This window comes from Lissotriton vulgaris, chromosome 8 (genome assembly GCF_964263255.1).
Source record: "Lissotriton vulgaris chromosome 8, aLisVul1.2, whole genome shotgun sequence".
Taxonomy (NCBI): Eukaryota; Metazoa; Chordata; class Amphibia; order Caudata; family Salamandridae; genus Lissotriton; species Lissotriton vulgaris.
The window spans coordinates 1,239,716,060-1,239,739,305 of NC_141696.1; the positions used below are offsets into that span (position 1 = coordinate 1,239,716,060).

The following is a 23,246-nucleotide window of genomic DNA, read 5'->3' on the forward strand; positions in this document are numbered from 1 at the left end:
TGGTTTACAAGGGACTAGGCCACATACCTGACAGGTAGGGTCACTGGCAGGCCCTGCTGTGGGTAAGTCTGGAGATGGGGGTGGAAATGTGTGTAACAACCAGAAAAGTGGTGATTATTGCCCAACAAGAGTCCGGGGTTTTTATGTCGAGCCTGGGCAGTGCAGATGAGCTGTATTCGTGTATGGACTTGAAGCTCCACCCATATTTTTATTGGCTTGTGTCATTGTCCTTTGTAACTGCTGCCTTCTGATTCCTACTAGGCTTGTTTGTCCCTCCTCGGTACCGCCTTGTCTTCATTTGTAACTTTCCATGAAGACTGGCCCTTTTACTTATGTGTTACACATTGGTGTCTTATTTTGTGTGTAAGCACTATTTTCTTTAATGAATTTCTCCTACTGCCGACAGGACATGCTTTCCTGCAACATTCAGCGCGTCATGCATGCTTTCACTTTCCAAGTAGCCTGGGGCAATGGCTGCCGCTTCTTTGAAATGAAATATGTCTCGCATTAACAAGAGTTTGAGCTATTGAGATTGCAAATGACAATGCCTTTTATGTGTGTGTTAATTATCGAAACAGATAAATAAAAGGCATTGTCATTTACAATACCAATACTTAAACTCTCGCAAATGCGAGACCTATTGCATTGCAAATCCTTGTTTGGATCGGGGGATGCTGCCTGCCCCTCCCACTGCCCTCCCCACGCTGCCCACAATCAGTTTGCCACCTGCAACAGCAGTGCTGTTTAATTAAGTGCTGCAATGCAGGAGGCGAAATGTCCTTTGGTATAATTAATGTGGCCCACAGTCGACATACCGTTTCAACATCCCATGACTATTTCACCAACCTTGATGTTTACACCAGCGTTTTAAGTGTGAACAGCTTGTACTCATTATTAAGTAACTGGATGTACTTTACCATCTGAACTGCTCCTATCTTGGCAGTTGGCTGGTTCACGTACCCACGGGGCACCCTTCTCACTCCTCCGTTGCTGTTTCGCTAGCAACGGGGGATTGGGGTCTCCAACCTTCAGGGCCCTGCTGCCATGGAAGAGCAGCAGACTATCAGTTCTTCTCTCGCTGGGCACCAGTTGCAACCCACCAAATGTACTGCCTGTAGTAGGGGCACAGTGGTAGCCTCCTTCCATGCGGCCAAAGGCCTCCTTCACAGTCGCCTCATGTTGTCCCTTGGGGTCAAACTTCCCTCCTCCTCACATGTAAAGGTTGGTAATTTCCGTTTTTGTAATATTGTATTCTAACAAAATTCACATTGTTGCCCGGTTGTTAGAATTAATTAACTTTTTTTGTGCACATTACTTCTAAAGGGAATCCAGCCTTTTCTTATTTCCTAATAACCCCACCGTACCCTTATTTTCAGTTACAAATCACCTGGAGCACCTTTTCATATTTCATTTTAATTACATCTTAAACCTTACTTGTCAAATATATTTAAACTGAATTATAAAACATATAAGCAACCATCAATAATATGAACACAATGCAATTTCCTTTTAGTTATCCTTGTTCTATTGCATTATAGCTTTCTGAGTGATGGCGGGTCAGCGAAACTGATCTCCAATATCTATTAATGTACTTTCTGTACCATGTTTTGGGTGAAACGTGACTGCTATTTGTCCAGAATAATGTGAACCCTGAAATATTGATGGATTTTAAAATAGGCTGATTTTTTGAAAACCTTTGCCAGGGAGGGTAGCCATTTAAAGGACGGATGAAGGAAACTGGATCTGAGGTTTCACCCAAAAAATGTGTATTCCTTCATGTGGATGTCAGGGCTTGAAATAGATTTCCAGTCAGAGGTGGAAATTTCATAAAAGTGAAACATTGATGGGAGAAAGCTTGCCACTTCTGAATGATCCTTGTTGACACAGATACGATTTCCCTGGGGACTCTGTATTCAGTGCTTTGGGGTGAAAATGTACTTTACAGTCATATCCTCCAACAAGTGGTTCAAGCAAGTAGTGGCAGACGACTGCCTCCCCTTACATTGACTTTCTTTAACTATTGCAAGGAGCGAAAGATTACTCCAGGGAGTTCAGGAATCCAGCAGTCCCCATATCCGAAAACAGAAGGTTTCTACAGTTTTTATCTGTTTACAATATCCAGGATTAAGGAATTTGAAAAGTATGTAGATTATATAGTGATAATATTGTGGACACAATACGTTTTGTAGGTTGATGTTTTGGTCACAGTATTTTGGTAATACCACCCTCTGGACATCTATGAGCTGCACCGCCTTCTTCCTTTGCTTCCTTACATCAGTAATTCACTCGCCTGCATCATGAAGTGAAGAGACAATACCCTCAAGGTTCTACTCCCAGTCTCTGTGCCGGGCATGGGTTCACATTATTGAATCCCCACTGGTCCTCAGCAGGCCAACATATAGGAAGAAGTAGTACTTTTTTTTCTTCCTGTTTTCTATTTTGTGACCTGTGAGGATTGGTAAATAGGGCCTTGGGCCACATGGGTTACTGGTTCCCCGGGCCTCTAATAAGTCTGGACCTCTTTGATTTAAAAAAAAATACCTGTACATATTTTTTTTGTATTCTTAATGAATACGACTATTTCCATACCTCTGGGTTTTTCTTTGATCTTCCAAGGACATGGTGAGCATATCCGGCCCCACATGGTCTTCGAATTTTAAGGACAAGTACAGCCAGGTCACTAATTTTGTAATCATTGATGTGCAGTAAATCCCATAGGAGCTGATATTGCGGATTGCAGATATGATGGTCATTAAATTTTTTGTGTCTTGGCCAGATTTGATTTTCAGCAAACCTTTGCTCCTTAAATTTGTTTTGAAACCCAACAAAACTGGCAACGGTTTTAAAGTTGGATAAAGTTCTCCTTGCCTGCCAAGTTCGGTGTAAATTGGTCCTGTAGAGCCGTTGAGCAAAACTATTATGGGAGTTTTGGATGGGTATCAGAAGTTCATACCCCTGTCCCCTTCTCTATAACTATTACCCTTCTCGGCCAATCTCCATGAAACATGACAAAATAATTTAAGGGAGCACTGCTATTTTTATGCTGATTTGTAATATTATGCCTAAGTTATTAGCTTTCAAAAACGGTGAGCTCATGAATGATGTGTTTTTCCCAGTAGTGGCCTTTGGGCTCTACTACCGCAATATTGTAATACATTTATTTAATGTTGCAGCAAACGGAAGAGCAGAGCTACTAAAGATTAATCTCCGTGAAGTTGAACTGGATCCTGATATCAACCTTGATGTGATTGCTGAAAAGATTGATGGCTACTCTGGTGCTGACATAACAAATGTGTGCAGGTATTCAATTTTTCAATTCAACTACGCAATGTTACTGAAGGTGCTGGTATAGATATACTGTAAAACTTTCTCGCTTTTGTCTCTCTCTCTTTTGCACTCACCCTCTCTCTTGTACCCCCAGACTCTACATACCTGTTATGCTGCCAATATACCTTGTGGCCTGCATGTTTAAAGTAGATCAGTGCAGTACACATTGAACTTGTGAGATATCTCATTAGAGCCTTTAGACTACAGGCTACATGTGTTATAACATCCCCTTTCACATCTTTAACAACCTCCAAATCTTCACACTCCAAATATCCTTCAGCTCTCCCCCTTGATTAATAATTGTTTTTTTGTTAGGTACATTGTGACAGTAGTAGAGGACAGAGGCGTCACATGCTTCTCTGCAGCCCCTGGAGTGTAGGACGGCGTCAACCCTCCATCCTTCAGGGGGCCTCCATTCAACTCAAAATTAATATTTGTGAATTATGAAAGACTCATGGGGCCCTAATCACATTCTCCATGGGTGGAGGGGGCCTCATCATTTTTCGTTACAGAACTGGTAGATCAATCTCAGATGAACCACTGCCCATTCTTATCCTGTGGACTGATACACATGTGCCTCTTGGTGCTAGCAGTCATGCCCTGCTGTGTCAAGCAGACTTGGGTGACAGTGTACATTATAAAAAAGCCTTACAGAAAGGTAGGCATGAGCAGACCCCTGCAGCCTCTGTGCTAACCAGTGTGAGCTATTTTTCGATGTGTGCACCATGCCCCCCTCCTTTACCAGTGTATTGCATAATATTGTATTTTATATTGATGTTAAAAACACTCTTGATCGTGGTTGCCATCCTCAGGTAATTCAAAGGTGAAGTCAAAAGACAAGTTTTGATGCAAGCACAAAATGTCCAGGCAGGACTTCTCCACCCCTCTCCTCCACTCCATGCGCCAGTCACCCCTCTCGAACCCAATACCTCTGATGGAGTGGATGCACCCCAAATTAAACACACCATTATTAACTATGCAGCAGGTCAAAGCCTTCAAATAGTCTTTGCTACCGTTTTTTAATGATTCTAGATTCCTCTGTGGCGTCTTTGTGCCCCCTGGATCTGTCAGGGCCCCCGGTGGACTCCTGCCAGCAAGGCCTGCTCTGGCGCTGACTGATCATGTCAGCTCCAAGCCGAGCCCAGGCCATGCCTTCATACCTGTGTAGAAGGCCACACAGTGGTTCTAGCGGCTTTGGTTCCGGTTCCAGATCATCTGACCCTGATGCTAGTTTTAGATCCTTCCATGTATAGGATATCTTTTCATCTCAGTGCTGCAGGGGCAACATAATTACAAATATCAGAGCTGTAAAAAGAAGGAGCACTACATGTACGTAGATTTATTATATAAATCTCGTGCAATTGCATGTGATATATATCTTTGAGGTGCGGCAGGTACAAGACTAGTTCCGCTTACTCTACATGATCTGGAAGCACAGTTAAGCTTTCGCTGGCGAAAGACCAATAATCTGTGTCTTCTTGCTCTAAAGCACAAAATATTTCAATTTGCTTCACATTACCTTATACTTTTTTTTCTTATACTTTTTTTTCTTACCTCTGTTAGTCCTGCTTTATATTCATTTGATGTATGTTCTCTTGCTAACTGCGTGATGTGCCTTGTATCTGCCACGAGAACCAGTAAAGAATTTGCAGGTGCAACTTTAGATTACATCATTGATGTATATATTACATATTCATAAACACGTCTATTTTCAGTGATTTTACACAGCCGACAACACCCTGTCTTTATCTTTGAAGTGATGTAATTGATTGGCATCATTTAAGCTTTACCACGAATGCTTGCAAAAAGCACATCTTTTACAGTATCTGTTCCACTCCAGCACAGACCTGGGTCCCATTGTCTGTACGTCAATAGGCTTTTTTCATTGTCCACAGGTCTATCATTATCTATTTATACGGGGAACTTTTCTCTGAGGACCATATATTTTGAAGACTTTCCATCTGGCATTATGACATTTTTTATTATCAATAGAAGTATTTCAGAAGCTAACTTAATGTGCGACTATGAATAACTGTTGAATATGTGAAACTCTGTGGTTGTAGAATAGTTTGGAAACAACTCTGAAATGTTCGTAGAGGAGAAGTGAGTGGACCTGTGGGTGGCAGGCAGCTGACTGCAGTACCTTATCTACTAACCTAATGATTAGCTAAGAGAAGTGTTAGACGAAGCTTCTGTTGGTAAGAGCGGTCTCTTTTCATTAAAGTGTTGGGATATTATGCGTCACGATACATACGGATATGAAACGTGTCAGTTCTTAGATGGAACTAACTTTGCCTATAAGATTTACAACTTTCTTTGTTTTTGGTTAGTTACTATATTAATATTTACCACTATGTTCCTTACTTAGATTATCCTCGAGATAAGTTAAATTATCTCATTCCACTGATGTAGTGCGATGCCCTATTAACACACTATATAACAGGAATTATATAATCAGTCAAAGGCTGCACGGAAAGGCAGAAAACAAGCTGTGAACTCATTGCTGCTAGTTCTACATCATAGGACCTTCACCTAATTCATATTCATCACAGGAAAATGCCTTTGTTAAACTACTTTACAATTGCCAAAATGAGTGCTGAATGAGGGTAAAGGGAGGACTGATAAACATTACATTAGTATTGTTTAGGAAAAGGCTGCCTTTAAGAAGGCTATCTGCTTCCAGTCCTCGAATGCACTGTACTGGCATCATTTTACATCATTCAGTGCTTTCCAACATTGAAAAACATTTCCGAGCTTTCTTTGGTTTTCCAATCTATTTTATCTGTCACAATCATTTCCCTGTTGGTGAGGTGCCCTTCACGTGGCAGGAAAAAGCAGGTTTGGGTCCCTGCAAGGTTTGTATAGTGTGCCTTCCTAGTTCATGTTCTGCAACTGAATGTGAATTTGTGTAAAAACGGCCAAAAGAACCCTTACAGATTGTGAAGGTATAAGACTGGGGGGCTTGAAGACCTGGGGACCAAGAAGAAGCACCAGTCTGAAAACACTTCCGGAGAGGGTGTTTCCTCTACTATGACTCAGCCCTCATCCCCAAAGGCCTCCAGAGAAGCGGGAGATCCAGGAAAAGAAGTTCAAAAAAGAAAGGAAAGAAAATATCAACGTCGTAGTGTGGAACGGATGCGGCAAGAGAATAGTACCCGCTATCTGAGACTCAAGAGACCCAAGTGCTGCGATGACGGCGAAGTAATTGTGGGAAACTTGTCAGCGGAGGCTGCGGAGCCACGGTGGAGTCCCAGCTGTCTGGAGTGCCGAGCCACCAATGAGAACCGGCGGGCTGCCAAGAACCGAGGTGAGCTGTGTGACTTTAGAGCCGTGTGACTTTAGAGCCGTGCTATTGCGCCACGGGGCCTGCCAACCTGGGGTGCGGTCGTGCCGACTGTTGCCGGGCACATCGGCCAAAGGAAAGGGCGCCTTGCAGCTTGACTCACAAGCGGGGAAAGAGTGACACCGGGCTCTGTTCAGCACTGTGTGCCCCTGGGAGATGGCACACTTGAGGCATTGCATGCGCTGCGGAGCCCCCACACCCACCCCCTGAACACTGGAAATCAGCTACGGGAGTAAGTAAAAAAATGTATTGCACAATTATTTAAAATCATTGCAATATGCACATACAAAAAATGACCTTTTAAGTAGAAAAGATGTATTCAAGTCTGTTAAAAGAGACAATAAAATTGATGGGTAGGGTAAAGAGAAGGGAAAGCAGAAAAGCCAAGAGAATGTCACTTAGGGGGGTTAAAATTCAAGCTTGCTCGGATGGTAGAGTCGAGGAGTTAATTTCTGTGATGAATTTTACAAAGCGAGTTGCCAACTGTGGCGAGTCCCCCCTCATACATGCCTCGAGCGCTTCTTGACATGTCCTGATGCCTAGAAGAAGCCAAATTGGTCTCAGCCAGATTATTCTTTGTGCCCGAAGGCAATGGCAAATGCACAGAATGTGGATTAGGCTTTCCTCTCCCTGGTTGCAGAAACGGCACTGAGAGGAGGCTTCTTTCTTGTATCCTTGGCCAAACTTGTATGCCTTCAACGGAATTAAGGCGAAACGAAATCTCATTAATTGATGTTTGATATACGGCTTCATTGCTGATGCGAGATAAGATGGTAGTGTTTTCGGGGCATATAGTTTGGCAGCCCAAGTGCCATGAAAAAGCTGGAGAACCTGTTGCATATCCGATTGATTTGATAGGATTTTAGCTTGCTTGGTTAAAAGCTTCGATTTCGTTTCATCGGGCAAGGACGAGGACCATATGTCCCCCGCTTCGAGGGAATTGAGGCAGAATGTCAAATATTTATTCCATGATGTAGTTGGGTTGCTAAGCAGGAGCCATATGCAGCTCTTCAGTGTATGGGGGTTAGCATGTTTCGCTTTCAAACAGTATGAGACGTATCTTGCACCCATAATCCAGCGCATAGATGATAAGGAAAATTCTTTCTGGATTTGGGCATGGGAAGTCGAGTTTGGCAATCGAAAGACCCGGCGAAAGCATGATGATTGTGCTCTATCTAGCCAGTTGTTCATTTTGTCTTTGAAAATTATTGCACCAAAGGAGATTGTAGGAAGGAATTTTGCGTTGATCAGTTTTATCAAAGGGAAAAAGTCCTGGGAATGCAGAGCGCTCTTCGTTCTTATGAAGGCCCCCTCTAGACTACGAGCCACTGCCTGCATCTTGGTTGTATGCACCGAGCATCTCCCTTTATGATCAATCCAGACGCCCAGATATTTATATGCAGTGACAGTCTCCAGTGGTTTCCCTTCTATAAACCACATGATCTTTTTTCCATTCACAGGTGAAATTGCCATCGTTTTGGTGTTACTAACGTTTATCTCTAGCATATTGTTGTTACGATACTGGGCAAGGGAATTGAACAATCTTTGGAGGCCCACCTGGGTTTGATCTAGGAGAATGGTATCGTCCGCATATTGCAGAATTTGGAATTTACTTTGACCGATTCCTTGGGGGAAGGCTCTTGATCGGGACAACCATTCAGGTAGGTCGGCGAGGTACAGATTCAAAAGTAATGGTGCAAGAGTGCATCCTTTTATTAGGCCTCTATTTGTAAAAATTTTATTGGAGGTAGACCATTTCGATGTTACTCTGACTTTAACCCAGGTGTCCGTGTGTAGGGCTATTAGTGCGTTTAGTAGCGCCCGTGGGATGCCCTATCTTGCCAGTTTTTCCCACAATTTGGGCCGACTAACGCTGTCAAAGGCTTTACGGAAATCGATGAATCCCATGTACATTGATTTGCCTTTTGTAGCTAGGGTTGTTTCCATCAGGTGGGCTATGGAAATCAAGTTGTCTTCGATGTGGCAACCTTTTCGGAAGCCAGTTTGGCTAAAAGGGATTACGTTTTTCTTTTCCACCCATTTTGTAAGTTCTTTTAAAAGTACACTTGCGTAGGCTTTCCCATCCACACCAAGTAGGGCTATCATCCGATAGTTATCGAGGTTGGAGCGCGAGCCTTTTTTATGGAAAGGTACAAGGAATGATCCTTGCCAGGAGGGCGGGATGATGTGTCCCAGTATTGCAAACCCTCGAAAAGAGGGATCAGTATCGCGGCCCATTTTTGTGCGGAGGCTTTGAGTACTTGCGTAGGGATCCCGTTGGGTCCTGGGGCACCACTGGAGCGCATTTTCTTTATGACTCCTACTATTTCTTCTGTTGTTATCTTGATGGTGGAGGTTGTGCCATCCTCAGTGATGAGCTGCTCAAGCGTAGGTTGGGTACTGCTGCTGCTATTTGATGTTTACGGTGCTGTGTACAATATTTTAACGTAGTTCTCCCAATTAACGGGGGTGATATTAGCTGCAGTGGATGGTTTAGTGGTTTTGGTTGCATCATTTACCCAATTCCAAAATTTCCTTTGGTCCTTAGTTTTGATTATCTCAAAGACTGTCGCCCAACGGAGCTCTTCTTCCTGTCTTTTTACGGTGAATCTGGCCTTCCTGTAGTCTTTTCTGGCAGCTGATATGTCACTCTTCAGGGATTTATATTCACTTTCGTTGTTCGCATGGACTCGTTGCAACTTATTTAATTTACTCTTTGTGGAAATTAGAAGTTGTTTTTGCTCTATCAAAGTAGTTGGGACCGGAAGGTCCTTCAGAGGGCTATTTGTTAGTTTTAATGATAATTGGTCTCTGAATTCGCTCAGTCTTGTCTCCCAGGAGAATCCTGTCAAGTAATCAGTGCCATCCAGACGCTGTTCGGAGAGAAGATTGTAAACTTCCGCTTCTATTGCTTCACGATTCCATTCAGACCATCTTCATTTTCTTACCTTCTGAAGGTTTGATTCCCTTCCAATCAGGGGAGTTATCGGGCGGTGTTGCTGCCTAAGGGCAATCTTGCATACTAGAATAGCATGATCGCTGTCTAAGGATGGTATTATCGAGAGCTGACGCGCCAGGTGGAAGGCATTAAGAGATATCCATATGTAATCTAAAGTGGCCATACGGGATGAATATATATGGGTACGGGAGGATTGTGGCCTACACTGCTGGCAAGCGGCTCCATAGTGAGCTGTTACAGCGGGGTAGATTTGCGAGGAACGGGAGCTAAATAATTTGGATACCGGCGCAGTCACCGGTGTTCCAGCACTGTGTGCGGATGATTGCTGTTGGGACGGCGGCACCGCACCCTGGGGCTGCCTGGCAGGTTTGTTGGGGGACCTTTCATTCAGAGTGGCAGTGGTCCTACTTTGGTGCTACCCCCCTGCCTGGGCAAGCATGGCTAAGAGGGACCCTAAGCCATGCTGTTTGATGCTGCAAAAGACAAAGCGGACACCTGTGCAGAAGAGACTGAGGACCGCACCTCGGTGCTAAGGGAAAATATGGTATGATCGAGCGCAGAAGCGCTCCTGTAGGAGCTGTGCACCAGCTTCAAGGCACTAGAGGGGAGGTCCGACGCACTCGATAAAAACCTAGATACAATGTATGAAAGGCTGCAGAGTCATGAGCGATGACTGGATGCAGCAGAAGGAAGAGTGTCGGATATAGAGGATGGAGCAGGGCAAATGCCCAAAAGGGTTGAAAAACTGGAGTGGTAGGTCAAGACGCTAGCCGTGAAGACTGAGGATTTGGCGGCAAGGGGGAGGAGGAACAACCTGTGCATATATATATTGGGGGTGTCGGAATCGACGAACAGTGGGTGTCTGGACCAGTTTGTTGAAAGACTGCTGACGGAATTGTTTGGTGCCGAATCTTTCACTACTACGTTTGTTGTAGAGCACGCTCACAGATCACTGGGGCCACGTCCGAAACCAGGCCTCCTGCTTCGACCCATAATTGCGAGGCTACTAAACTTTAGGGACCGTGACACCGCACTCAGGTTGGCGAGAGAAAAAGGGCCACTAACATGGCTGGGATCTGCTCTGTCCTTGTTTCCAGACGTTACTATCATGGTGTAGGAGGCCCGAAGCAAACATGCAGGAGAGTTAAGGCAGCGATGCCCAATCTTGGACTACAGTATGGAATGCTCTACCCGGTACGGCTGCGGATTGATGTGAATGGGGAGAGTGCATGTCTTCGACAACCCCACAGCTGTTCAGGAATTTTGCAAGTCCATTTCAGAAACTCAGCAAAACAACCACCATGGGTCACCGGGAGGGTCGCAGCCTGAGATCCACTCTAGTGCTAGCATGGATTTATTTCCGACTGGGTGACTGCACTAGCTGTCATGCCTGATTCACAAATCTACAGATAAGTTTGGCATGACTTTATGCACTTGTGTACATGTTTCCTTTCTAGTACGATTGTGCATTCTGGCTATGGTGGTGCAGCAGCCACACACAGACTGGAGAACCAGTAAAAGTTCATGTTTCAGGAAGCGGGGCTGACGTAGTTTTGCCATACCCCCAGTGAAGTTCACATTATAGAGAAATGTTTAGCCAAGGATGCCATTGGTAAGTGAAGCAATTGTTATGTTTGATGTTTTGGGTATGTGCTGGGTGGTTAGATGCTTGGCCTGGGTGTGGGGGGGGGGGCGCTGGAGTTGCGGCAATATGTTACCTATAGGAGATGGGAATTCTTGCAGACAGGAAAGCAACAGTATCCAGAAGTATTAAATGTCAGGATGATATCAATGGGCGAAAAACCCGATAACATTAGGGCGTTTGCAGATGAAGCGTTCATGTCATGGAACATTGGGGCTCAATAATTTGCCGGAAATGCAGGCAGGTGGTTCAGTACATGCGTAGGCACACAGTAGATGTGATGTTCTTGCAGGAAACACACCTGGTGCGCACTCAGGCACCTAGTGTGGCTCCATGTGGGGGAAAGATAGATTTTTTGCCAGCTATATTTCATACGCACGGGGGTGGCCATATTGATACACTGGAACTTACTGTTCAGACACACACAGTTGTAGACCTGGCAGGGCATCACTTACAGGTACTGGGGGTGCTGCTGGGGCACAGTATACTACTGGTCACAGAACATTGATGACCCAGGTTTCTTTCACAACTTACAGCAGTAAATTTCCCTGATAGCAGCGGAACACATTTTATTGGGGGGCGACTTAAATATAGTATTAGATCCCACACTTGACCATACGACCAGAGCATCTCCGGCTAAACGAGAGCCCGCTCGGTGGCGTCTGCAGTGCCCCGATGGCCTTGTGTACACACATTATGCAGCACAATATAATTAAGACTCCCTGCTTTCCGTTTTTACGGATTTTTACAGATAAATACAGACAGAAAACAATGTGTTTTCTGTCTGCATTTATTTTTAAAGGCTGATAAATACAGAAAATTGTGCTTCTTTCAGCGAACCTCTATGCTGTCTTTCATGATTTATAGCCCAACAGCTGAACAGATGGACAGCATGGAAAGTTAAAAAACAAGATGAAATTCCTTTAACTGATGGCATATGTCAACATGCATTTGTAGTATAATGCTAATATTTACTAGTGGATGTATTGGTATGTAATATTTGGTAGCTTAAATAGCGATTACATGACAGACATCAAAGTATGAGTGTGCATCGAACAGTTAAGTAAATATGGAAATATACAGTTTTACAACTTAATTTTTACACAAACCAAAAAATAAATATGGATGAATACAGATAAAATGGCCATAAAATATATATGGATAAATACAGACGGAAATGATAAAAAAATAAATACCATAAAACCGGGAGCCCTAAATATAATACACGGATGAGGTTGGATTACTTGTCACTGTCCCGTACTATAGCCCCTTGGGTGCAGGGCGTAAAGCACCTGCCCCGCACACTGTCCGATCATTCTCCTGGGTCCTGAAAATGTGCATTCTGGGGGCAGGGTGTAGATAGGCAATGGCGGTTCTCAGAGCGGGCATTGATGGATACAGCCTTCAGGATCGAACTCAGGGAGGCAATAATTGAATATTTTAAAATCAACGCAGGATCAGTCCCGCAACACGCCACAGTATGGGAGCCTTTTAAAGCATATATGAGGGTGGTATGCATCTCCAAGGGTGCAGGGGTATTGAGGGTCCTCCGTAATACACTCTCTAAACTAGAAGTCGAACTTGTGCGTTTAGACCAGGAGCAGGCCGATGGGGCACCTCATGAATACCTGTCCAGGAGAGTGGCACTATTAGCACAATATCAGGAAGCAGCTGAGAGGGAAGCCCATAATATGGATAAATATGCCACAGCAAGGAGATATAGGGAAGGGGAGAGGCCCGGGCAAACTCTGGCACGCCTGCTGCAACTGCCATGTGGTCAATCGTACATAGCCAGTCTGCATGGGCCGCATGATTAATATATAACAGCTACACCTGGAGTTAAATGAGAATTGATGAGGTACTAAACAGATCTATATATTACCAGGCGCACTGAGTAGGATAGTGACATAGCCGGCTACCTGGACAGCATATCTTTTGTGTGGCTAACGTCATTTTAACAACAGTTCTTAAGTGAGCCCTTCACTGTAGAAGAGCTCCAGCAAGCAATAGAAGCCATGGATGAGAACAAAGCCCCTGGGGCGGAAGGGTTTACGGGCACCTTCTATAAGGCTTATAAAGAGTCGCTGGCATCGCAGTTGCTGAAAGTGTACGCTGAGGCACTTCAGGAGGGAATTCGTTATAAGAGGCTGTTCTAGTGTTAATCCTCAAACATGGGAAAGACCCATCATGCTGGGTACCTACAGGCTATTGTCACTATTAAAATTTAATATGAAAATACTGACTAAAATGGTGATGAACAGGTTGACGTTACTGCTGGGGCAAATAATATCACCAGCGCAATCTGGGCTCATCCCACACAGGTCTACTGAATTATTAAATCTTAGCACGTTCTTTTCCATCCTGTATAAAATAACACCAACGTTGGCGGCGATTGCATGAGCTGTTTGACGCAGAGAAGGCCTTTGACTCGCTTGAGTGGCCATTCCTCCAGGCCACGCTGTGCAAGATGGGATTCCCTGCAGTCTACGTATCGCTTGTCACCCTGCTGTACACACGACTTACAGTGTGGATAAGAATAAATGGCACAATAACACATTCTCTTCAGATAACATGGGGCCCTAGGCAGGGATGCCCGCTATCGCCGCTCTTGTTCATCATTGAAGTGCACTTCCTGGTGAGGGGTCTCCAAGAGAATCATTTGTACAGGGGACTACAATTTAAAACTGGCCCAATCCTGGTGACGCTGTATGCGGATGATATATTATTGTATGTCAGGCACCCTGTAGAGAATCTAACCCCATTGCTTCGCGAGGTCACGAGTTTCGGGGATCTCTCGGACTGCATATTAACTGGACAAAAACGGTAGCATTCTCATTAACAGACGTACAAAACTGTGCATGTGAATGGTTCCCGCTGACATGGTGCGACATAGAAACTCTGTACCTAGGAAGTGTGTTGAATAAGGATAAGGAGCAAATATTGTGGCTAAACTATGGCCCAGTGATGGAACAATTGAAAGTTAATATAGACCGATGGACTGGACTGCCGCTCTCACTGGTTGGCATGGAGGCCATAATTAAAATGGTAATTTTACCAAAACTGCTGTATCTCTTCCATAATATTCCCATACCACTCACCAATTTTTTGCTGAGCTACATGCACTCTTGATGCCCTTTATATGGGGAGGAAGGCAGCCAAGTATTGAGTGGGATACCCTAGTATTACCATATGAAAGGGGAGGGTTTGGAGTTCCGAATATGCAGTTCTATTATATAGCGGCACAGTGCAGCTACGCATGGCATTGGTATCATCCATAGTCCAGACTACCATATGCGAAACTTGAGGCAGGTCTGACTGACCTAGTGCCGCTACAAGGGCTCCTACCAGCGGGGCTGCCACTAGAAAAAGAGGATGTCCAGACGGTGTCAAATACCTGCTGGGCCTGGAGGATAATACTGCATGTAACGGGGGCGCTGAGCTGTATGCTCCCCATATTCCACTGGTAGACAATCCTTGGGTACCCATCATGTCAGAGCCGCTAGTAAAACGCACGCTGCAGCAGTATGAGCTATGTATATTTGGGGGGTGGTGTTCCCCAGGGGCCACATATACTCACGTACGGAGGATGATCGCTTTTCAAGCGCTACACTTATGGACCAGTTTGTATTAACCAGGCTCCAATATGCACCACCTACCCCCTAGAGCCTCACACTTTTACACCATAACAGTTACTTATATTGGCTACAGGGGGTGGGGGGGTCAGACTCCTATCTAAACTATACCATGAACGAATGCCAGCGTGTAATGGTAAGGTCAGAAGCGCATGGGAAGCAGAACTGGGACACCCCATCACAGACAAAATATGGAAGGGGTGCTGCATGGTCACCCACATGGTATTAGGCAACTACAGCCACAAACTGCTGCATTACAAATTCTTACACAGGGTGTATATGACACCGGTGAGAATGGCACGAATAGACCCATCCCGCACGGCGAACTGTCCTAAGTGTCATGCCCCAGTGGTGGACTATATCCACGTGACATAGATATGTAGCAAAGTGGCAGTATACTAGGAGCATTTTTAGGGCAATGCAATAAATCAGCCTGCAGCTTAGGCCTTCTCCGTTAATGGCTCTGCTGGACTACGTCGCAGACATCCCCAAAGCGCTGCGCAGGTATGTTGGCATAGCACTACTTATTGCAAAGAGGGAGTTGGCCATCCACTGAGGCCGCAGGAGCACACCAACACTCGAACAGTGGCTTTAAAGTCTAATGTATTGCGACACTAATAGCAAATTATATGCCGCATTACAACCCCCACGTCCAGGCCCAAAGATATTTGGCTGCCTCTGAGAGACTATTTGAGAAATAGGGCTAACGTAGATAGCAGCCAGTGAGCAAAATGTACAACAATGATAGAATTGGATTGGGCTATTTGCACGGGAAGGTGGGAATGGAGATGGGGCAGGGTGAATGTCAGGTAGCACAGGCCCCTGACTGGAGCCAACAGATGTAATTGTAATTGTAATGTGATTTCTAGAGCGCATGGCTGCCCGTGAGCGTCCCAGCGCTAGCTGATGCACCAGATGGATCAGACGAGTGTGGAGCAGATGGTTACGGGAACAGCCAAGTCTTTAGTAACTTTCGGAAAGGCAGCAGATTGTGTTGGGCACGAAGGTCGAGTGGGAGGGCGTTCCACAGCTTGGACGCGTGATAGGAGAAACGCCGGCCTCCGGAGCGAGCTTTCTTGATCCTGGGTATTTCGGTTAGATGAGCGTTCGAGGATCGGAGAGTTCTAGACGTGGTATGCGGGACAACAAGGTCCTTAAGGATTGACGGGGCTTGTCCATGAAGGATTTTGTGGGTTGGGCACAAGGCCTTGAAATGCACCCTTTGCTCCACGGGCAACCAATGTAATGCTCTCAACGCTGGTTTAGCTGAACAGCGGATCTTGGTATCAGTAAGAATCCGAGCAGCAGCCTTTTTCAAAACCTGTAGCCTGGCTGTAACTTTCTTTAGAGCACCGAGGTATAGGGCATTTCCGTAGTCCAATCTGGACAAGATAAGACCCTGTAAAAGAAGCTTTCTTGACTGAAAAGGGAGCAGAGGGAGGATCTTGTGGGTGGTGCGTAGTAGACCAAGGCAGGTTCCAGCAGTTTTTCTTGCCTGGGTGTTTAGGGTGAGGTTATGATCGAGCCAAATCCCCAAACTTTTGATTTCGGCTTTGGGGGTTGGGGGTGGGCTCATGCATGGGGGCCACAGAGACTCCGGGCGGAAATGGGACTGGTTGCCCATCACCATTATCTCCGTTTTATCGCCGTTGAGTTTTAGTTGGGATGAGTTCATCCAGCTGACTATGCCCCCCAGGCAGGATTACAGATCGATGGTGGGATTGTCCTGCCGACTGAGGGAGACAACCAGCTGGGTGTCATCCGCGTAGGTCAGGAGTTTGATACCATACAGGATGACAATCCTTTCCAGGGGCGACATATACATGTTAAAGAGCGTCGGTCTCAGTGACGAGCCCTGAGGCACTCCGCAACGTATAGGGGTCTCCCTGGAGATGAAGTCACCCTCCGCCACCTGGAAAGAGCGGTTGTGGAGATAGGATTTTAGCCACGACAGGGCCGGCCCTGAGATACCAAGGTCTCTGAGCCGCTGAGCCAAGATGCTGTGGTTAACGGTGTCGAATGCCGCGCTGAGGTCCAGAAGGATCACTGCCACTGATCCTCCTGCGTCAATGATCTTCCTGGCCTCTTCGACAACCGCTACCATCGCTGTTTCCGTACCTTGGCCCGGACAGAATCCTGTCTGTGACAGTTTTAGCAATTGGTTGATTTCCAGGTAGTTTGATAGTTGGCTGTTGATGAACTTTTCAGCCATCTTGCTAACGCAAGGGAGGAGGGAAATTGGCCTAAAGTTGGCCAAATTACTGGGGTCGAGGTTGGATTTTTTAATTAAGGCTTTGACTACCGCCTTCTTCCAGCTTGGCGGAACCGATCCTCTTTCTATTGAGGAGTTTATCAGCTTCACCATTGGTGCAAGAATGGTAGGAGCGACTAGTTTAAGGTGTCTGACTGGTGCTGGATCATGCATGGACCCGCTTTTGAGGGATTGAAGAATGGGCCTTAGGGTTTCCTCACAGATGGGAGAGAATTTATCAAGATCTGTGTTCGGGTTCTGGGCCTGCCATGAGTGGATAAGTGGGGGGTCCGCAGGAGGAAGAGGGGGGAGATGTTGGAGGATGTTTTGTATTTTTTGGTCAAAAAACGTGGCTAACTCGTTACAGTGGTTGTCCGAGAGATTATGCGAGCATGATGGTTCTGGGGTTTTTAAAAGTTTTTTCACAATTTGGAACGTTTCTCTGGACGAGCAGGATGCCTTACGAATTTTTTCATTGAAGAAGGCTGTTTGAGCATTTTTTAGGGCTTTTTTGTAGATGAGAATAGCCCGTTTATAGTCACTTTTGCTGTTGGGGTCGAAATCTTTCCTCCATACTCTTTCCGCTCTCTTGCAGTTTTTCTTTAGGAGGCGGACCTCGTGTGTAAACCAAGGGGGGGTGGCTTTTTTCCTAGGTTTCAGATACGTTTTTTTGGAAAGAACGGTGTCAAGAGAGTTTTCAATCCAGAACGTGAACTGCGCGTCCGCAGAATGAGGGTTACTTTCAAGCTGTGGCCTGGTATGCTCCAATGCATGTTTCCATTTATCAAGGTCGAGTTTGGGCCAAGAGCGGGAGAGTCTGCCCGGTGCTTGGATGGAAGGAGAGGTGGTCTGGATCCGCCAGCTGAAAGGGATAAGCAGGTGGTCGGACCAGGGCATTGGGATTGGCGATCCCACCACGAGGTCGGGGAAGTTGCAAAATATAGGGTCGAGCAAGTGCCCAAGATTGTGCGTGGGAAGATTGTTTTGTAAGTGAAGTTGGTGAGCTGCCAGATCTAGGATCAGATCAGTGGCAGTATCATCTTTGCTATTGTCGAAATGGATGTTGAGATCTCCTCAAATTAGGAAATTGGGCCGGTTGCTAGCCATGGCCACGGAGCATTCCAAGAGTGAATTATGGAACTGCCCCATGGCTCCTGGTGGACGGTAGATGAGAACTCCTGAAAGGGAGTTACAGGGGGGAAATTTGAATAGTGAAATGCGTATTTTCACAGTCCGTCATAGGGCTGTCGAGAAATCTACATGAGAAGGATTCTTTAAAGAGGACGGCTATTCCTCCTCCCCTACCTTTCGGACGGTTCAAATGTTGTATAAGGAAGCCTTGGGGCAATGCCTGCACGATGTCGGCGTCTGAGTCTGGGGCGAGCCATGTTTCTGTAAGAAACAGGATCTCTAGATGGTGCTCCTCAATGAGTAAGTGTATTTCGTGGGCGTGTTTGGGGAGAGACCTGCAGTTAATCAGGGCCATGTTTATGATCGTCTGAGGGTTGTGCTCGATTATAGAGGGGGTGAGTTTGAATGGACAATGGGGACAATTAATGCGATGGGACTCGGGTCTAAGTGAGTGAGAGCAAAGATGTGGGAGAGGCTGATTGAGATGGTGTAAGGATTCTCTGGAGTATGAAAGCCTTGACTGTTCACTAGTGCCTGGCTCCTGGCGCGGACGGGCGCAGACGGTCTTAGCTCTGGCGCACCTCCGGCGCGCCAACGACGCGCCCGCTGCGCTAGTCTGCTGCGCATCCGAAATAAGCACATGATTTATAGTTGCGGATGACAAGGGTAGGGAGGCGTGGCCTCACGAAGGGGGGCGTGGCCTCAATGAACGCCAGAATGGCGGCAGCGCTGAACTCCGCTGCACAGCCTGACCAGGAGAGACTAATGCCCAGAATCAAAGTGCCTGAGGATAGTACCACAAGAAATAAGTGACTCTCAAAGTTTTAAAAGTTACACAAAAACACACACTCCCGGCTTCGGCCTCAGGAGAACTAACTTGCATCAACCGGCGCTTGTATTCAGCGCCTTATGTATGCTCGGTGGTGGGCGTGGCCTCACTAGAGGAGCGTGGCCTCACGAAGGGGGCGTGGCCTCAATGAACGCCGGAATGGCGGCAGCGCTGAACTCCGCTGCACAGCCTGACCAGGTGAGACTAATGCCCAGAATCAAAGTGCCAGGGGGGGGGGGGGGAAGGGGGGGGGGGATAGTACCACAAGAAAGAAATAAGTGACTCTCAAAGTTTTAAAAGTTACACAAAAACACATACTCCCGGCTTCCGCCTCAGAAGAGCTAACTTGCATCAAACGGCGCTTGTATTCAGCGCCTTATGTATGCTCGGCGGTGGGCATGGCCTCACTAGAGGGGTGTGGCCTCACGAAGGGGGGCGTGGTCTCAATGAACGCCGGAATCAGGCAATGTAATGTGTGCTGCATGCTGTGACAAATGAACGCATTATCATGCACTATACCAATGATTATCTGGAGTGACTTAACTGATGATGTCATGGATACTGAAACAATGAGCGCTGTTGCACCATTGACTGTAATCCTAGAGATATAAAATGATAAATACAGTCTCATTAATGTTTACACAGAATGTCCTATGGATTTGCAATCAGATTATTAATACCACAGTAGACTCCGCTGACCTGGGAATATGACAACACTGTCTTGGAATTACTTTAATGAGATGGTCTTGGATGAAACTAGAGCCCTAATTCAAAATATTTACCCTACCATTCTCTGGTACCTCACTATTTAGTCAACTCACAGAAGGGAAGACAGTCCACAAGAAGAATGAAAAGAGATAATCCACATGAAGAACGAAGCAGAGATCTTAAATATTGTGAGGTCAGAAGAAAGGAAAAGGTATTACAAGACTCAAAGTTGCAACCAAGACTGCTGGTACTATAGGCAGGTGGTTCAATCCCCAACCCTATCAGTAGCAATGTCAACATCAGGGGAGGTATTCCTACCAACACAAACAAGGTGACAAGTTAAGATATTCCAACCAACCATAGTTGGCCAGCTCATTTGGACACCCCTCATCTTACTCCAGACAGTGACTTGTTCATCCTCTCCCATTATGTACACCATTCCAGTGGGGATTGTTTTTTACATCATCTAAAAGAATGGCAAAGTATAACAAGTGAATATTGATAACTGTGCATTAAGAATACTCCCTTCACTGTAGAGCACCACCTCTGCCTGTAGTCTTGCGTCTACACCAACACACCAACTGGCCGACCTGCACAAAGAGACTGCTGTATTGCTAAGCATGAAAACATTACATCCAGTCCTTTGTCTCCAAAGGGGAAAGGCATCAAATCAATATACTTTCTTACCAAAATGAGAGGCCCATAGAAAGACTATAAACCATCATAAGCCTACGACTAGCTAGAATATCCATCAAACAGGAAAACTTCTGTTTGGTAGCATTAAATTAGATTTTTCCTCGAGACTGGATGTGTGCAATTTATTATCAGGTGCATACTTTCACTTACCAATCATAATGAAACACATAAAATATCTTTGTTGTTTAGGGGATGGTTGAAAAACACGCCATTCCAGAGGGGCTGTCTATCTGATAGAGACTTCTAGCCACAGATTCTGTACCTTAGAATAATCCCCAGGTGTAAGAAGGTGTAAGAAGGGATCCAGAAACTTTTCGTGAGCTGTACTGGTTGCATTGTTCAGTTCTGTGTGCCAACGTCCCTGCTGGAAGTGATATACGCGGTGCCTATGTAGGTGCGCTGACATCAGTTCTTTTCTTTCCGTGCTGGTCAGCGCAGACGCAGAATGATCTATACCCACTCTTTTTTGACTGACCCTTTTTCAACACTTTGTCAAGATTTTTTCGAGACTTTGTCTCCTGGTGTGTCAGGATGTCAGCTAGGACAGTTGGTTTCCAAACTTGTGGCACCTGTCATCAGCAGATGTTAAGGAGCAGTCTTTTAAGCTCCTCGGTGCTCGAAGCCGCGACCTTCAAGATCTCAGTGGAGAGGAAGGTCTCGAGAATGATCGTGGAACCACTCCAAGTGCTCATCATTGCCGTCGAGGTCCTCCTGGAAAATTGGGTAAGCCCCACAGGCACAAGAAGAGCAAGAAGTCATTTGATGAGACAATGGAGCGTTGGGATTCGAGGCCTAGCTCTGAGGTGGAGCCTACACCTGGCCCTTCTCCAGGCACTCGCTGAGTTTCTGGGAGCCGGAGCAACCTCCACCCAGTGACACAAGCTTTAAGAGGTCATGCACCACATATTTGGACAGACTGTCCCCGTTGGAGTGCCTTCGGGCCCCGCGGCTCGAGAGGGGCCACTTGGATCCAGTTGGTCTGAGCCACCTCAACCTTCCCTGGCGTCTGCTCTAGTGCCACTACCGATGCCCCGGCGTCACCAACACCCAAGGGCAGCACCATCCCCATCATCATCTCCGACATGGAGCAAAACATCTGGGGCCGACGGGGCAGACCCCAGCGTAACGAAGCCCAAGCATTCTTAATATGATAGGTCTGGAATGAAAGATGAATGGGAGGGGTCCGTGGACCCTTATGGATACCAGTTAGAAGATCCTGAAGACAACTGGTATGAGGATCTGGCAGATGCCAGATGACTGGACACCTCCCCAAACACTTGACTGATCTCTACCCCAACCGTGGCTACGGAGGAGGGTACCTCATTTGGAGTGTTTCCCAAAAAATGTAAGATTACATAATTTAGCTTTTAACCCCCAGGTCAATCGTAGGCTTTTCATGTGTCTGCTCAGGTGTTGGATACGTCATTTGAACTAATATGGTAAAGTAGGAAAATCATATACATCAGCTGAATTATGTTGCTGAAAGATTGCTGGTGAGATGATGGCTGACTGATAGGAGCTCAGAAGAAGAGCTCCAAGCGCTGGGGATCACCTTCGGGCCTATATCCCTGTTTAGCGACAGTCACCACCAGGAACCGATCGCCTAAGAGTAACAGGAGTAACAGGAGTAACTGAAGCAACTGGATTAACCCTATCCACCTCATCACTTACCTCCACACGGATCTTCGGAGCGCAGCGACGACTGGAGCGAGAGGACAGGCTGGTATGCCTTAGTTGGAGCCGATTTTGGCATCATTCGGATTTCACCGCTCTTTGTGCGGACTGGGACTGACTTGCTGCCGCTGCTCGCCACCAGCATGATGGTCAAGTCGTGAAGCCTAGCGACCCTGCCCGAATGAGGGCAGTGCTCATCATTGTCCCGGTCACTTTTCCTTGGACCCATTGAACAGGGGTGCGGAGCCTCCGGGAGCAGAGGATGGAGTAGCTTTCCCCGGGTTCCACTGGCATCCTGCAGACAGATCGCACCACTCACCGTGACAGGGGGCCCCCACAACCCCCAGGACGAGATCCGGGCAGGTCCTAAGGAAGGCCCTGGGTTGCCCCCACTCGCTGTGGCTGATCCCCTATGGTCTGTGTCATTGAATCCCGGAGAACGGCAGGAAGAGGCGCTGAGGCTCTCCCCGCCGAGCGAATTAGCGGCGGGCTCCCACTGGATCCATGGATGCAGGACTGAATGCGGAGTCGGACACAGGAGAGGGGCAGCGGAGCCCGCAAACCGGGAAGTACACAGGGAGGTCTTGTTAACCGGCGCGCCGCAGCTGCATACCCCAGCTAAGACGAGGCCGAGGCGGATAGCCGGCGGTTTTTGAAGAAGGACTAAGGCGGAATTACAATTGGGTCGTTGGCTGCAGCAGACCCCCGATCACAACGAGAACACAAGTAAGCCACCATATGCTGTTCTTTAACTAACGTTACATGCCCCCGCCCCCTCCGGTTCGGCACTTAACAAAGAGTGCGGCATCTCCTTCTAAAAAGAACTATTCACTTAGTGCCCCCAACCCCATGGCAACAAGGGCCCGCTGCAACAAAGGGACCCTGCTTTAACGAGCTGCTCTACTCGTTGTCTCCATAAACTACTGGTGCTACCTGTTCTGTTCCATAATCTACCACACCCGCAATTATGTAAAGACAGTTGTTTAATGCAACAACAATGGGTCTCGCCGATGACACCATCGTACTTGTTACGCAAGAATGCAACAAGATAATG

The 23,246-nt window shown here is 46.4% G+C and overlaps 1 protein-coding gene across 1 annotated transcript in view; it reads left to right on the top strand.

Annotated features, from left to right (window-relative positions):
- KATNAL1 (katanin catalytic subunit A1 like 1) overlaps positions 1-23,246 on the top strand; it is a 321,796-nt gene that overhangs the window by 283,661 nt on the left and 14,889 nt on the right. Inside the window, exon 10 of the mRNA XM_086935151.1 lies at positions 3,174-3,300. Coding sequence (XP_086791277.1) covers positions 3,174-3,300 — 127 coding nt within the window. The remainder of the gene's footprint in view (positions 1-3,173; positions 3,301-23,246) is intronic.